Below are 18,439 nucleotides of genomic sequence, written 5' to 3' on the forward strand. Positions count from 1 at the left end.
TCCCTAACAAATAATAACATTTTTTACTCTACCTTACTAACATAAAAAGATATATTTCTGGACATGTATGAGACCAGTCTTCAGTTCTTATGGCAGCAGAAAACCAACATGTACCACACTTCCCCATCGCCCCTCGTGGCCGTCCGTTGTCATCTGTTGAGGTTAAAGCCACTGGCAGGACGGAAGAGGACACAGCATGTGCCTGGAGTACAAGCCTTCCCTTTGGATCACATCACATAGAAGCAGTACAGACCTTTCAAGTCCTACACACACTTGCCCTTGGCACCAAGGACAGTACAGTCTGCATCAATTTAAAATTGTGTCGCTTTGGGATAGACTGAGTTGAAACCATGTCCTCGGGTCTAGGATTGTTTCTTGTAATTATTTTAGTGGTGTAAATATCAAAGCTGGCTTCTGCAGCACAGCTGTGTGGTCAGTATCAAATAAAATAACTGAAAAGAAGTAGCTTCATTTAGTTCTTGAATGCACATCTCAAGTGTTCTTCATGGCTGTAAGGAAAATATAGAATATACAGGTTATATACGGTTTGTATTGCTGTGCTTTGCAGTCCGGAGAAGAGCTTGATCTGAAATTAGTGGACTCAACAGTCGTTAGGTTCGACTGGTTGGAAACTGTGGTAGTGAATTCAGCCTGTAGTTCTATTAAAGCTGACAGGGGCTTGTCTGAATGACATGCAGGAGGCTGTGGTGTCTGTTAGCACTGACCCTCGAGGAGCAATTATCCCTCAATGGCTCGTTAAGACTCGGAAACCCGTGAGTCAGGGACACACCAGTGAAGAGGAGGCAGAGCAGAAGCAATGGGAGGGAATGATGGGAATATACAGGATAATGATAGAGGGAATGTCAGCAATACATCCCTCTACTTTCAATGTGATACAAAGAGGAGTTGATAATTGGGGACTGATGGAGCATTTGGATTTGTGTAATGATGCAAAATGAAAGTGTCATCAATGCGGCTTTGAGTTAGCCTGGAAATCCAGACCCAAATCCGAAAGATTAAGGGTCTGGCATTGAGTAATGAAAATGGCCCAACTCGAGGGGCGGCACCAAGCATACATTTGAAAATCTCACTGCACACAATTGGATAACACTACGACCAATCTGCTGCCACCACAAAAAATAGTGGGGAATTTTGTTTGTGTTGCTCAAAGAGCTGCAATATTTTTTTCAATTAACTGATGCTTGTTTAATTGATAAAATGTCCAAGGTGACGTCTTCTGACAAGAAATCTGAGACATTAGAGATACTGACCCTAGAGAATCTTTGGCCTTTTTCACAATTTTTGCTTGAAAAATGATAAACCGATAAATCAATCAATCAATCGATCAATTTAGTTGCAGATTTGTTTTGTCAATTAACCAATTATTTCACCTCTACTTGCCTGAACCACTGAACAATTATTAATTCCTAGTTTACTCTTGATAATTCTCAAATTGTGCTATGAAAAAGTTTACAGTAGAAATAATTTGCATTACCTTAGCATCATCTGAATGCCATGCTTTCAGTGGCCAGGCCCTGTATTTATTTAACATGATGTCTACAGGAAAGGTTGAATTTGCATACAGTACATGACCTTCTCTCTCTCTCACACACACACAGACACACACACACACACACACACACACACACACACACACACACACACACACACACAAAACATGTGTACCAAGAACAGACAAACAGAAGAAACCAAAAAGCAAAGGTTTAAAGGGGTTAGAATGATTTTATGGGGTATTTCACACTGTTCCTTAAGGTCTCCTAATAGGGTATGTAACATTGGTTTGGCTGAATATTGCTCAAATGCTATTTTATGGGTCCTTAACTACCCTGTAAATATGGCTCTATTTGGAACAAGAGCTTTTCTTCCAAATATGGTATGCTCATGAATATTTAGATGACCTACGCGCTGATTGGTTTGAGCGAACCACATAGAAACACATTGGAGACGAGACAGCAGGTCTCATATTTCAGACACTGCAAAGTTATACATTGTTTGTCGGGCTATTTCGTTATTAAATTCACTTCTGAGACTTTTTATGTGAGAAATCAACTATATAAAGCTCAAATATGGGCCGTTTTAAGAAAATTAATGGCTAATTGCAAATTTGGTAAGACGTGTCGGACTTTAGGAGCTCCACACAGTCTGACGAGAAAGCAGCAAACTCCATACCCAGTGAAAGTCACCGTTTCTCGGTTACTGGACGACCGGGGCTCGGGGCTCCGCGGAGCTCCGGAGCTGGCTGGCTGCCAGCTGCCGGCATAACTTCCGTATATTTACAGTTTGAATTTCGTCACGCCACTTATAAAACAGCTATCCCAAGGTCTTATAAAGCTAACTGTGGTGGTTCAATTTAATGCATTTTTGTGAACATTAGGGGTTTCGTTTCAGAGGTCTAAGAGGAGGCTAGCTAGCTCTCATTGATAGAGCTCCATCCAGCCGCAGGCTTTATCAATGAGACTCGTGGACAAGAGGCGTTTATTTCCACGATCGTTTGTTTAAACAACTCAACATATTATAATTACACACATTATAAGATTAACTGGAACATACGGTAAGAGATTGCTGGCGTAACAAGCTCGCTGACCGCGCTCTCACTCGCACACAGCGGCCATTTAGCAAGAAGAGGGGAGCTGCAGGCCCTGGAGCTCTGTCTTCGTTTGGTAGTCCATTAACCCAAAGAACGGTGACTTTGCGCGGGTATGGAGTACCGTGGGCTGCCAGCCGTGACGGAGCTCCATCTACCTCCCAGCAGGCTGGGGTCTGTGAAGGAAGGCGGGTGGCGAGGCAGCAACACAGGCAGCGCCGACCGCTGAACTCCCGACACACAGTCGGACAAAATCGGTTTTGCATTCTATCACCCCTTTAAGTTGCATATACTGTTAAGTGTTTTTATTTTTAGGTGGCTTTGCAGGATTTTCCATTTAACAGTTGTGAAATATTAACTCTTTCCTACAGTTAAGGTACAGGATCTGTCTGATAAATATTAAGGATAATCTTTATCAACCACATTGAAGACTTCTGATGGAGCTATTTAAATGAAGCAACAATGTGCTTTCTAAACCATAAATTAAATAACCAGCATTTCCAGTTACGTTTAATGAAAAAACATTGTTATTGCATCTGGCACTCAATATAAAATATACACAGCCATTTAGAAGACCAGTTAAACCCAATATGTGCTCTTAGCTGAGCTTCAGTGTATGAGACGACAAATTAACTGGGCAGATTTCCCACCTATACGCTGCATAATTCATGCTTGCGCACTCATCAGTCTCACCAGTCGCAGACTGAGGATAGACGGTGATAAGGTGATAAAGCACTGCTAATGAATTTTCATTGAACCTGCTTAGAAATAAGAAATCAATTAGAGAGGTAACTTTCATCTAAGATCAGCAGCTGCCAAAGTTGCGAGGTATTGCTTGCATTGGTGATTGTGTAAGCCTCAGGGTCCTTTCAATTCATGACTCAAAAAGTTCACAATTATGACATAATCAGGATTTGATCTTAAATAGACTTAACAAGGTGACTTGGTGAACATGATCTTCAACTGCAGTTTTATTTGGTTGTATGAATAATAGAGGGTTTTTTGTGAGTGCATGGCCTTTTTCCACTTTGGTCAGAAGAGAACTACATGAGCTAAATCCCCTCAACAGTGTGATCAGTTGGATTATTGTCAAAAGCACGGTGACAGCTCTGCACAGACTTTGTATATGTTCACATTCTGCTTGACTCTTTTTCCTCTTTTTTCATAATTTCCTTTTTTGTGTCTGTGACATTAGATCAAATATTGTTATCATGATCTTCTTTTACCAACCACACTTTTTAGCTATACAGTAGGCTCTAGGGATGGCAATGTGTGTCTCTCTGTCTACCCACCACTGTGGTCCAGGCTGAAATATCTCAACAACTATTAGATGGATTGCCATGACATTTTGCTTAAACATTTATGTCCCTCACAGAATGAATTGTAATAATCAGGTCAACATTTCACTTTATCCAATAGCTGTACTAGCTGTACTTAGCTGCGCTAATAAACAAATGTTTATCATGCTGACACGCAAAAAAGTAAGATGGGGAACATGGTAAACATTATATCTCACTTTAGCATTGCTGTTGCGAGAAATGTTAGCATGCTGATGTTAGCATTTAGCTCAAAGCACTGCAGGTACAGCCTCAAAGAGCTGTTAACATGGCTGTAGACTCTTATGTTAGCCTGTCTTCCTGGTCAGTGGCCTACTGTCGCTTTCAATTTGAATTTATTATCTGTTTAACACATGTCTGTTTTACATCATCCTTTTATGAATCCAGTTCATCTTACAAAGGTTCTGTTTTGGGTTGTCAAAAGGAGATGCAGCATTAAATTAAGATTTAGGTTGCTGTCACACTAAACATGTTTGGAGCAGGTTAAATTAAACTCTGGAGCCTTTTTTGTGGTTTGTTTGGGCAGGTGAGAACAATGCTATTCAACCTCTCACTAAGTGCTTCACCACACTAAATGCTCCTCCTGTCACACTTGTCTTCTTGTGTTTTAATACTGCGGTTGCTATGGGGTATTTAAAATTGCTGCGTTGTTTTTCTGTCATAGGTCTGGGTTTAATCAAAGCTTAGCAGGAGCCCTTCTGTCCAACTATAATTTCTGTATTAATGCCTTGAAATCCCCAATGTGCCCAGGAGATCCACCTTAATTCTTTCTTGTGGGTTAAGGATAACGGGACGTTTTGGAATAAGGATGTATTCTAACTAAACACTTGTGTTGAATCCAATTCTATATGATTTTCTTTCACTATTTCACATGCTGTCTCTGTCTTGTGCCTGTAACATTTGAAGCGGCGAGTATATTTACTTCACTGTTACACTCCACAAATATTGATTTTAAAGCCTCGGCCTCATGTTATTAAGAACTGCTCCACATCATATTCTATATTGATTTTCTTTGAGAGTGTATAACATTTTCTCATGGCCCACAGTACATATACGTAGTTTGTGTAGTAAGTGGTTATGTTTGGTTACTCGTATTAAAGCCTCCTAGGTTATCTAAGCTTATATTTTATCAATGTTAGCCAGTTTAAAATTGACCACCTTGAGGGCATCCTTTACTCCTGCACTCTGTAACACAGACTAAAGGCATGCCTGGCTCCTTGTTTCACCTCTATAATAAACACCAACACCTGTAATCCAAGTACAGTTTTAGTTTCTTAAATACAGTTCATTATTATGCTGCTCTCTGCAGTCTCTCTGTAGTGTTTTTAGCACCAACAAGGTTCCCCAGCCTGAAGTCAAGTGAATTATGCAACACAAGGAAACTGAGAGACCCTATCTTGGGAGAGCTGCTGCAATAACACACACCCACTTGCACACATACACCATCCAGCTTCCTGTTTAGTGTGTACAGTGAAGTCCTAACAGCCGAGTCCTTTTTCTGTTTGATGTCTGTGGCAGCTGTCTGTGAAATGGGATATGCTGTCACTCCGGTGTAAGAGTCTTTCTGAGCATGTTTTCTATTAGTGTGTGTGTGTGTGTGTGTGTGTGTGTGTGTGTCAGCTGAACCTGCTCCTCCACTGGAGAGCTAAAGCCAATCTCTGTGTTCTGTTCCTCTGAAAAATTCAAACTCCCCTCACAATTTCTCTTCTCCCTTACAATGAGTTACGTAAGCATTTAGCTCAAAGCCCTGTTAAGTATAGCCCCACAAAGCTGGTAGCATAGCTGTAGAGTCTTAGTCTTGTTTTTGTTTTACTACCATTATTATGGAAATAACCAATTTGGTCAGAGTATGTAATTTGCTAGATTTATATAAATACAGGACATAGCATTAACCTTTTTTGTCTTTGGTTGTGTCTCTGACATCATAGTAAATAAATACATAAATAATAAAAATCCAGCCTATTCTCTTTTTAACTATCATACTGATATTAGGTAAATATGTATAAATTAGTTTGAATGGGCCATATCCAAACTGTGTAGCACAGCTCAAACACTCACATTGATTATACTTTTCAATACGCTAGAGACATTGAGACTTGAGAAGCCGAGGTATCCGGCTGTGTCAGACTAGCATCCGTCAATCGGCTGGAAGGGTCTAAAGTGTTCTACTGCATTAGAGGGGATTCCTGTGGGAAGCCCTCATCTGTTACAGGGGCCACAGATACTCTGTCTAAATGAGATCAGCTGCTCTTGAAGGTGACTTGTTTTCGCTTCTCTGTGATAATGGATGGGAAAGCTAATGATTGCTCAAGCAAAGTGTTGTTTTCCTAGAACTCTGCATGAGATAAGGATCAGTAAACCTCTGGATTCCTTTTTTTCTTTTTTCTTTTAAAAGTCACAGTTTTACCCTTGAATAGAAATAAAAACAAAAAATGAAATATAAACCTTTTGTTTCATGAAGGGATTTCTGTCAAGGGAGCTATTTATAGTTGATGAAGATGTTGAAATGGGAGCCAGCAGACTCCAGGGGGATAAGATCTGTATCAGCAAAGAGAGAATCATGCCCTGTTTGAATTGCTAATGCAAACAATCCTTTCACGGTGCTAAGCAATTATGCTTTATGAATAAATAGCCGTGAGGAAAGAGTTCCTTCAGTATCTGCATTGTTAATGTGGTTGTTATTTTAGCATGATTATTACTCTTTCTCTAGTGAACTTTACTGTATCTCCATAATATAGGTGTTGATGGAGCCCTTCTTCTCTTTATACTTAACAATTTATTTTTGATTTTCTCCTCAGTGGTTCAGTGTTTAAAATTCCTGGTTCCACATATACAAACAACTTTGAAATTGTTAAAGTAATAAATGTAGATGGGGGTGGGAGGGTGTTGTTTGAGTTTATGTGCCCATTGATTGCTGCATAAACTGTTTATAAACTTAGCACAAAAAGTAAGGAAATTTGTGTTTGGTACATTATTTCTCTGTGGTAACAATGCTTTTTGGCAATAAATCTTATAGCATTGGAAAGCCTGTTTAGTTCCCTTTCAAATGATGTCCATTTGTAAGGAACATGCATTTGTGGGATGAGCAGCAGCGCTGAGTATGTGGGTTGCGCCCATGAAAAATTTGCCAAATCTTCTCTGCCAATGCCAAAAAGCTTAAGTGTAACATTTATTGCCAAAAAGCATTGTTACCACAGAGAAATAATCTACCAAACAAAAACGTCCTCTTTTTTTGTGCAAAGTGTATTTCAAAATGAAAATAAACCTTGTTTGAAAAAAGTAATACATGTAGGATGAAATATGCATACAAGGTTATTGGGTAGAAAATGTGACTTTAGTACTTCAGACCTAAATGGAAATCTCAAAAGTATTAATTTAATAGACAGCAGCTGTCTACATGTCGGGCAGTGGTCACTCAGTAAAAATTATCCAAGGGACTTACAATGGACACTTACAGTGCAAGTCCCCTCCATATTTGATGCCCTTTGGTCAATGATAAACTAGAACTGTCAGGAGATTGTAAACAGTCTGTGTAATGAACAATCTCTCCTCTGGCAGTGTTGTGTTTGATTAATTGGCACAAAGTGAATTTAAATGAGCATTTAAATGGCTTCACACAAGCTTTTCTGAATAAAGCCCTTATTTAACAGATAGGCTAGCAAGTCCTTAGACCTAAACAGCAAAAGGTTTGTCACTGCCATTCAAAATGACCCATATGTCTGCTCCAAAAATAATTCAAATTTAAGCCTCTATGGTTAAGGTTTTGTTAAACTTAGGCAGGTTTTATTTTGTGTGGATCGAGTGTTAAATGTTGTAAATAAATAACGAAATGTTCTATGTAAATTGGATAAATAGGTTTAAACTTACAATATGTAACTTTCTGCCGCTAGGTGTCTCTCAACCAAAACAATGGATTGTAAACACAGACGTTTGACAACATAGGGAAGTTGCGTGGAATTATGGGAGTTTTTATTGCTAAACGCTATTGTCACTGCCCGATGTGAGTCGAGTGCAGATGTGAGTCGCGCATGCTCAGATTTAAACTGTTTACGGCATAACGTGTCCTACTGAAATTTGTGAAATCTATAAAATAATAAATGTTTCTCTTTACATACAATAACAGAAGATGGTAATCATTTCAAAAACGTTGTAGCTATCTATGACTGTTTGATTGCTAATGTTAGCTCAAAACGCCATTAAGTGACAGCCTTTATTGTGTTTGATTGCTAACTTGTTGCCAGCAGCAGTCATTTCCAAAACGTTTTAGCTATCTATGATTGTTTGATTGCTAACGTTAGCTCATAGACTGTGCGTTAGCTAAAAAAGCCGTTAGCATCTTGTAGGCTACTTGTCGCAAAGTGACGCATGCGCGACTCACATCTGCACTCGACTCACATCGGGCAGTGGCAGCTGTCGTTGATTTAGAATCTTCTATATACAGTCTATGATTAGAATGCATCTGTTCATGGACGAGTTTACCCATTCAAGTTTATTCACGTTACGTTTACTAACGTTTATTCATGTCATGCTAATAAAATAGCTGCAGTTTCCCCAACATAATTACGTTTTTCTTGATTCAATCTGTATTGGTAGCTGGCTGACCAGTTAGCTGGCAAGCTAACATTAGTGGCTAACGTTAGCAGGTTTTACCACACTATCACAGTATATTTCACATGCCAATGTCACCTTTTGGATTTTACCGGGCGGACGGGGTTTGTTGTAACGCTAGCTAGCTACTCAACGAGGCTGAGAGATGGGTGGGGATTGCCGGGGGGATCTCTAGGATGGCGATGATGTTCGATGCCTGTTGTGCAGCAGCAGAACATCTCCCATCTGCCCGATCTCCCCCTTCACTTTTCTGTAATCTCAACTATTCGTTTTGGTGCTTAACACACCTGTTGTCGGGTTAATGTAGCTAGCTAACTGTAAAGACAACTAAACGCGAAGGGGGGAGAAATTCGGCAGGGAGGAGATTTTCAGCACAAACACCGTTAGCGTTTACGGAGACGTAGCTAGCTAGCTGACATTATGGATGGCCGATGTTGTGACTAGGATGCCTGGGTCTGATATTCTCTGTTTCCCGACGCTTCATTGAACTGCCGTTAGCGTCGTAAGCACCGGCTGGGGCTAACGTTAACTAGCTATTGCTACATGTCCCGGCTGTGTTGTCAGCTATCATCCCGAATGATGTCTCTTTGTGCCGGGGGAGTGAGGCAGGCAGACAGGAGTGTGCTAGCTGACTAAATTAGCATTAGATTAATCGTATATCTATACAGCTAACGTTAACGTTACTAGTGAACTTATTCGTGGGTTAGCGCAGTGCTGCTTTTATCCATGGTCAAAACAATCATACTACTAATAACTTGATGAGCGTGTTGAACGATGTTGTAACCCTATGACGTTATCCACCAAGCATTAGCTAGCATTAATGTTAGCTAGCTACTTGTCAACCAGCACATACATTGTAGTAACATTAAGCTGGATTAATATTGATGTATCAATAAATAAGGTTTCTGCTGTATTACTGTGTTGCAAAGTTGCCTGTAATTAATCACAAAATGATGCATTTTGGCAGAAAAAGCAGTGTTACCAGTATTTTTTTTCTGTGACATTGTATGATTTACAATTACTCTCGAATGTAGCATCTGGGTGCCCATGTTTTGACGGAAGTTACGAGTAACTAGATGGTGAAAGGTTATGACGCCACTGACGGGCGACTAAATGAAACGTGACGTGTCTGAAAATAAAATAACAGATTTCTCTGGGTTTGCCATTTGATGGAAACATTTGGGATAGTGTAACTACACAACTCAAAAAAATATATAGGCTAACATAGGTATGGTCGTTTTTAGACATTTTAATGCAGAAAAGTTTCATATTGTACCTTTAAATTTTTACAACTGAAATGAAATTTTTTTCGGGAAAGTACCGGGACCAGTAACTGCTACTGCAGTGACATCCCAGTCTACTTCCAATAACATTTGACATCAACCAGATACTGTATACATCGGCACTATTTTGCCTCAGTCCTCTGGAGATCAACACTGTTACTGGATGGTGTTATTTTCAGTTATTGTGGTGCCACTATACACTATGAATTCTGCATCCTGGAAATGCAATGGTGCTTTTTAAAAAATCTTTTTTTAGAAAAAATCTTGTGCTTTTCTGTCTTAGTCCTTCTGCACAACATCACACCAACAGTCAATGTCTGCAGAGCAAATATTAGCACAATTTTTGGTGTGCTAGGTATACATAGACTACAGGAAGTTATTCAGGAACAAAAGTCAAACGTCTGTGTTGATTTTCAATTTGAGGCATGTAATAATGCCTGCCCGTAAAATAACCCCAGTCCTAATTCCATTTTATTCTCTGGACATCTTCTGAGGACACAACATGCTTCTTAGAGTAGAGAAGATAAAGCTGTTTTACTGCTGTATGTGAAAACGTTGGTTTGATCCTGTCTAATTAATGATATACAGTACAGAGCCTTTGGAGGACTGTTCCTGATGGGGGGGGTCGAAGCCTATGTTTTGCATAATGACTGCAGTCAAAGGCAATTTGCATTTAGGACATTATAGGAAAGCCTTTCAGGAAGTTGTGATTGTGGTTATCATTTTTAATAACTTACTTATCGCACATACTGTATCTTTTTAATGCTTCCAGGCACACTTATCAGTTAAATGCTTTTAAAAGTTTTTTACAGCTCAGTTTTTTTTTATTTTTTTTTTATTAGTAGCCTACTATTAAATGCTACATATATTTTATTTCCATTTCTTGCTGTAGTTGAAGGAATAGTTTGTAATTTTTGGAAATAGGCTACTGTACCTTTTGCTAAGAGTTATGAGAAGATCGATACAGCTCTCACGTCTGTTCGCTAAATATTAAGCTTAGGTTAGCAAACAGTAAAATCACTACTTGTTGTACACTTTGTACAGATTATACAAACATGTAACCTGTCATTTAGCGAGATTTAGAGGTGCTGGTATACTTTGTTACCTTTTAGACAGAGCAAAGATAGCTGTTTGTCTGTTTCCGGTCTTTGTGCTAAGCTAAGCTAGCTGTATATATTTACCATACCAACATAAAAGTGGTAGCCTATTGATCTTCTCATTTAACTTTTGCCAAGAAAGCAAATTAGTTTATTTACCAAAATTTAAAACTATCCTAAAAAGCATTTAACACCTTATTAATAGTTTATGAGATAATGATAATTTATTTCACCTTATTATTCAGTTAAACAGCTACAGCTATTTATGCTAGGTCGTGATTGATGTCCATGTTAAAAATGTCTTGCTATTTCTTATGTTTATGCTACATGATGCCAGTCACTCGACAAATTCATATTTCTTCCGTCATATTCATAGTCTGTCCTAACTTTGCAGTAGCTGTATTTGCTCAGCCATGCATATAGATAACTAATTTCATCATTATGAGTAACAGCAGATAGTGTTTGAAGTGAAAGCAATTATTGTTTTTTTTTTTTTTTTGGGGAAAAGGGGATTATGATGAAATATCCACACCAACACTGATTCACATAGGACCTTCGTGGCAAATGGCTGATTCATGACCCTGATTTTTATTTATTTTTTTCCCCAATGATTTTTCTTGTCAGTGAGAATGCAACAAAAGTTTGATGACAGATGCTTGATGTATAAGCTAGTATATTTTTAACAAAGTAGCTGTACTCCATCATTTTCAGATGATTTTTGCTTTCAAAAATGGCAATCCTTCCTCAGTTCCAGTCATTTGCTGCTTTTATTAGTTTTACTTGATAGTAAATCGATAATCTTTGGATTTTGGAGTGTTGGTCGGACAAAACCAGCAATATGAAGATGTCACGTTTGGCTTAAGAATTTTGTGATGGGCAATATTTTATTTTATAAAGGTGCTGCCGTTTTTGTCTGTAACACTTGCTTCTTAATCTTTTGCAACACTATCTTAAGGCAGCAGCTGCTCTGTAACATTCCTGTTATGTCAGGTTTATGTGTCCGTGTGAAATTAAGGGAGTCAAAGTTGACGTGGCAGCATTTTGAAATAGCTTGGCATGAGGTTTTGCATTTGGGCCCATTGGATGTGTAATATTTAATTCCAGAGTACTGCTCCAGATTAGAGCGCAGGGTAATTCCACTGTTATCTGAGCACTTTATGTGGTTTGTACACTTCCTTTGATGCCTAGCCAAGGTGTTCAGTAATGTAATGTGCAGGCACCACCTCCATGCTGCTGCTGGGCTGTTGGTGATAGAATATGTGGTTGCTTAGCAACATAGGCGGTTTGATGATCCCATGACTCCATCTTTGTTGTTGTTGTTGACGTTTGAGTAGTGGCTTGTACTGTAGCTCTGAAGTGATAATCTGAAATATTAATACATTTTCCCAAGGCCCTCTAATAAGCTAGTCTCTTATATGTGAAGAGGGGGATTTCTTTCTAATGTTGAAGGTTCAATCAGAGCTAGAGGAAGTGAAGATACAGTAGGTGAGAGAGGTGAGTGGAGTGATAGAATTAAGAAAACAGTGAGAAGAGCGAGAGCTTGAAAGGAAGGACTTAGCTTTACTTGGTTCCGCCTCAAGGCAGAATCAGGAAACCAGTTACACACACACACACACACACACACACACACACACACACACACACACACACACACACACACACACACCATCCCACCATCTTCCCTGAATGTGCGGCCTATTTTCCCTGTCAAGGTGGTGTCCTAGATTCAAAGTTCCATCAGATGAGTAAAACAGTAAGGCAAAGGATGTGGAGGATGGGGGTGTCACTTGGGTCTAAAAACAAGCTGAATGCTTCTTTTAGTTTCTCATATATTGGTGTTGTACTTATTCCACACAATAATAAAACATAATTATTCATTCCATTGGATTTTAACCAATATGCTGTGTGAAACATCCTTACAAAAAATGGCCAGACTTACCGACCTGTAGGGCAATTGAAAACAGGGAATGCTTTTGTTATTTTGACCCTGGTGCACACACTTATTTTTTTCTTTGCAATTAACTCTGATAATGGTATCTTGAAGAAATCATGTGTGTGAAAGACCCCTCCATGTGCACATGCCCTTTCTTGCCATATTGTGCCTGTGTGCATATCTGCGCGCTCCTGTTTGTTGTTAATTAACCGTCAGTGTAGGTGTTCAGCCAGAGCAGAATTCATCCGGGTGCGATTTTTGACTTGTTATTGCAAATTAAATTACGGAGTGTGGAGTTCATGGAGACAGCTGGTGATCATTGCATGTAGCTGAAGGCGTGCAGAGCACATGGTATCTATTATTATTTTACAACAGTCAGATTAGCTACTGTGAAATGGCTACACTTAGTTTTCTGTTCAGGAGTGTTGAATATTTTACAGTGCTCTACATCTCCGGGCAGTGGTATTATAACTTATACTATAACTTTAAAGTGAATACACTTGAGGCCCAGTGCAGCAAAATGTCATCAAATCGCTCTGTGCCTTCATTGTAATGCATTGATTCCTTTTAGCTTGTGTTCCAACGTAATGGAATCAGTGCACTGCTGAGAACATGGCTGTGAAAGTGTTGCCAGGCATCAGTTTAATAAAGATGCAGACGTCATCAGTGCACCACCATGGCCTCGCCCTCCCTAATCTTGTTTTGTGCTTTTTTAAATTAGATCACCTCGACACACACTTTTACACGAACACACAGACTCACATAGATGACAAATGTACAGCATACTGTATGTAGAAAAATAAAAGTTCAAATTGCAAATGTTCAGTCTTCCTCAGTATTTTCTTCAACATGTTAAAATCCAATTAGCCTCCCTCCGCTTGTGCCTGTCACTCTTATAAGGCCCAGTCCCTTAACACAGGATTTATTAAAAATTTAAGAGCTCCTCTTTTAGGGGGATAATATATTGGAAACCCTTCAGCATCAACATGAATCCCTTTTAATAATTCATGTGTGTAGCCTGGTGAAGACGCAACATGCACTGTGGCACTTTAGCATTTGTCCGTGAGTTTCTGTATTACAACATGGGATGAACCAAACTAAACTGAAGGATTGATATTGGAGTTTACCAAGGTCAAGCTTATTTTGAGTGTTTGGAATCAACCCTAAATAGCAGTAACTATCATAAGTTACTGTTGTTGCTACACCTGTCAAGCTTTCCAATCTATCATGGTGTGTGTTACAGTTTACAATGATGTTGCTAACCATCGATTTTATCACCTGAAATGATGACTGTCTCCAGCAGATTTGATCAGCTGAAGCTAGCTAGCTAGGTAATGCTAATTCCATGAGTTGGTTAAAAACCAGCTGACTTTTAAAAACAACGACCCTGTAAAACCCTGCATTCACATGGCGGCTACATACTGTAGATATACAGCATTAGGACTGAGACTAAAACTAGATGTCCCAGGTAAAAAGTCAGAAATGCTTACCAATTATGTTGAGGACAAACTAACCAGTGAGTTTGGTAAAGTAACGCTACTTCTGGTAATGGTAATGTGGTTGCTAGCATTAAACTTCCCCAAACCAAATAAAGAGCAGGACACTCTGATATAGAAGCATCTTGGCTCCCACATAGTGGATGTTCCAAACTAGGAATATACTAACTTTTGGCCCAAGAAGGGTAGATGGTAAGCTTGTTAGCTGGGCGTACTAATGTTTGCATCTTATGTTAATCAGATAAGCACACTGCTTAATGAATTTGGTACACTTTTGCTCTTGTATTTTTGGTTAAGTAAACGCTAAAAACTGGCTTGTAGTGCTGAGTGACGGTTGCTAAGTTAAAAAAGTACAATTGCTGTTCAGGGGACGGGTTTAATGAACGGTAAATTGACAATACCATTTTTTCTTTTTGTTTTTTCACCCCATTTGTGTTCTTTCGTCATTAGCTGTTCTATCTATCTGTCAAAAACTGAAGAAAAAAAAACACTGCTTTTAGTAGCATAGTATCAGTTAAAACATCTTTCAGGGATTAGTACAATCAAACCTTATAAGTGGTGTAGACCCATGCAGATAGTTTTTTTTTTTTTTTTTTTTTTTTTTTTGCCAAGATTGTCAAATATCCACTACTGAGGATTTTGCTGCCACCACAATACAATGGAAGTAAATGGAATTATGTTAGTTTTGTGATGTTTAAAGCATTACCAAAATCCTTTTGAAAATTTCAACAGTAAATGACTTTCCACTAATAGTGTCCCTTATTTTATTATGCCCGTATGTTGTTAAGAGTGTTCTTCAGCGACAGACTGAAACCCCCTCCCTGTGTTGAGTAGCTGAACCTGACCTCTGGCCTCCTGTGGAGAGGGAAAAGAGGAGGGATGCATTTCTCCCTCATGGATCAATACTGCATTAAAGAACCCTTCTTAAATGGCCGTGAACCTGCAGTTTCCGAACAATGAATTGCTTTAAGTATTAAAGGAACATCTTCTATTAGACAAAATGAGACTTTAAAGTATCAAACTCCTCTCATCCACAACAAGTCAAAAGCAACCAGCCATGCTGCCCACAATGTACATAAGCAATCACATTTAATAAAATCAAATGCTCTCTCTGGTTTTGTAGCAGTCCCCATCGTATGATTGAAGATTAGTTAATAATTCAGAGTTGTTGGAAGCGTTAGGGGATGGTGTTCTCTGCTGTTCGCCTTCACAGCTGCATGGGGCCTGCCAGTGACAGATGGCTCAGCCCATGTGGAGAATTTGATGCCAGTATAGCCCAGTAGAGTGTTAGACACGTATTGTGTGTCTCTTTCTATTTCTTTCTTTCTTTCTCTACATGCTCCTCTTGTTCATACTCTTTGTCAATCTAACTCTCATTTCAGTGTGTGTTATGAGCAGACATACCTCTGATAAATAGACATAAAACCTTTGTTTCCCTTCGTCTTACAGTTGGTTATGCATGTGCTGTTTGGTTGTCTTCATCACAGCAACTTTGGTGTTAAAAGAATGCTTCTAAATGCTGTGGATTAATGCATCATGTTTCACTCATTGCCCCATTAAGATGATCACAGATTGTGGTCTTTTGTATAGTTTTGTATGTTATCCCTCTCCTGATGCTCCACTGCAGGGTGTCCAGGTGTCGCTGGGAGATATTTTAAGCTCTCTGCATGGGCGCAGTCCCTCTCCCTGTCTACAGTATTTTGCTAGAGGACAGTTTGGTGCTACCTGTTGGAAGTCAGAGCAACAGCATTGCAGCCATTCTGTAAAGTCTATCAGAGCCCAGCCGATACTGGGTATGTTGGGCCTGTGGAGCAGTTTTTCTCTGACATCCATACTGTTTTCTAATATGGAGACCATAGTGTCTTACCCAGTAAGAAATGGAAACAGATCTCAGTTTAATAGAACATATTCATATTCATGAAATGAAAGCATGGCGTGGAATACGTGGATCCCTTGTGGATGATTTCATACACAAAATAAATTAGTTTCTTCACTTAGTCAAGTTGGACTTAACTAATTCTTATCTTAAAATGCACACACATTCAACTTTTCTTATTACACAAGTGTAATAAAAAAACATATTGCAGAGCTCCGACATTTTAGCACTGCAACAATTTTTTTAAAAATTTTAAAATCATTACATAATTTGTGCAAAGTCTGACTATATATCAACACCACTGTCTGCTCAGCTGTGACGTTACTCTGCCAATGCTGTCTGTGCTGACTATTGTAAACAGTCCCAACAAACAATGCAATGAACAAGCCGACTTGATAACTTATTCTGACAGACTTTTAGGATTTTAAATGGAGTTTCTTAACATGTGAATCACCTTTCAAAATAACTTCTAATCCCATACACGGTGTGATATGACTAAATGGATTATGTTCATCTATCATTAGCAAGCACCCATCCACAACTATTTAAAAGATAATAGTTCTGCAAGTTTTTCTGGACTTTTATAAAGCGAAGCACATTTCACTTTAAAATTCTTCTTATTAAATCCCTTATTAGGCTGTATTGGGGCATTTTGGTGATTTCCTATGTCCTTTTTTGTCCAACCAGAGCTACCAGAGAACTGGACGGACACCAAGGAGACTCTGCTGGAGGGGATGGTGTTCAATGTAAAGTACCTGGGTATGACTCTGGTGGGCCAGCCCAAAGGAGAGGACATGGCGTCAGCTGCCATTCGCAGAATTGTTGCCACGGTTAGTCACTGGTCCCTTTCTGACTCATACAACCTTTTATAATGGAAGTTATATTTATTCTTGCATACAAATCTCCCTACTACACTTGGATTTTATTGTAAGTACTGAATACAGTACATACATGTGCAGTGATTCCGATATTTCCAAACAATGTTGCATATAATTCTGTAGGCAAGGTCAGAACCTTCAATAGCAATGGGGAATTTCCAGAGTGACATAGTGAAGATTTCAATTACAGCAATGCTTTTTATAGAAATTCTCTTTGGGATTTGTGAAATTACAGCCTCAAACTGCAGCGCACATTATCTGAACGACTTAAAGGGGAAGACTTTAGGACAATATTTTATCAGGAAGGTCATTTATGATAAATTGGTATATTTGCACCATATCTACAGTATCCTACAACTTGGGGTACCACTACAGACAGTATTTGAATTTAAGATGTCCTTTATGTGAGTATGTCAATCATTCACAGCTCAGCAAATGTATTCTCATGGCCAGAAAACCATCGTGGACACTGTCAGAATCAACCAATTCAGTATTCAGTGTTGGCATGCAGGACAAACAGTCCTGGAAAAAGTTTAGATTCAAATGTTCTGTAAAAATATCTAACTGCCCATCAGAACAACTTTAAAACTGAGGAATCTGTGTCATTTACCTTCAACTTTCTGTAATTCTCTTGGCATGTAGTAATAGTTGGGTTATGTTTATATCAAGGTCAGTATAGCTGCATGAAAACATAGCTGCTAATCCAGGATTATCGGGGGATGCACATGTGCAGCAGTGAAATCAGTGATATGATGTTTGCTTAACAGTACTGAGCCACACGGGGGATTTCTGAGCATGGTTTTCTACATCAATTCAGAATCCTGTCAGTTTTCACAAGACTATTTTGAAAACTGCGAAAAAACTGTTGCATTTAAACCAGTGAGTTTGTAGCCATACAACAAATATTTGCACATTTTTATAAACGCAAACATATATTTCCTCTTTCCATTTTTCTTCCATGCTCACACACATGCACACCTTTTTCACCAAACGCTGCCAACAATAAGAATGTCTAATCTGCCAGAAGGCTTTCTCTGCAGAAAGAAAAGCCTGGCACAGTCAGCCTAATCATAAACCCCCCACTTCTCAATTAGAGACTGAACCGAACCTAATGGCAGGATTAAGATTCAATTCATTTACAACAGGACAGGAAAAGCAACTCTGTCTCTGTCTGTTCCCTTGGAAACCAATTAACCTGAATGGGATTACTGAATACATTTGTGACTTTTTCATTTGCTACATGCTTTAGTCAGGCATGATAAGACAAGAGGGGATGTACCAAATGTATAGAAAACTGAACTTGGCGTATCTCAAGCTGACAGATTG

At 39.0% G+C, this 18,439-nt stretch overlaps 1 protein-coding gene across 1 annotated transcript in view; it reads left to right on the forward strand.

The window, feature by feature from the left end:
* Positions 1-18,439, forward strand: part of si:dkey-71h2.2 (low density lipoprotein receptor adapter protein 1) — a 38,906-nt gene that overhangs the window by 4,011 nt on the left and 16,456 nt on the right. Inside the window, 1 exon segment of the mRNA XM_035995767.1 lies at positions 16,923-17,065. Coding sequence (XP_035851660.1) covers positions 16,923-17,065 — 143 coding nt within the window.

The sequence above is a fragment of the Sander lucioperca genome, chromosome 19 (genome assembly GCF_008315115.2).
Source record: "Sander lucioperca isolate FBNREF2018 chromosome 19, SLUC_FBN_1.2, whole genome shotgun sequence".
Taxonomy (NCBI): Eukaryota; Metazoa; Chordata; class Actinopteri; order Perciformes; family Percidae; genus Sander; species Sander lucioperca.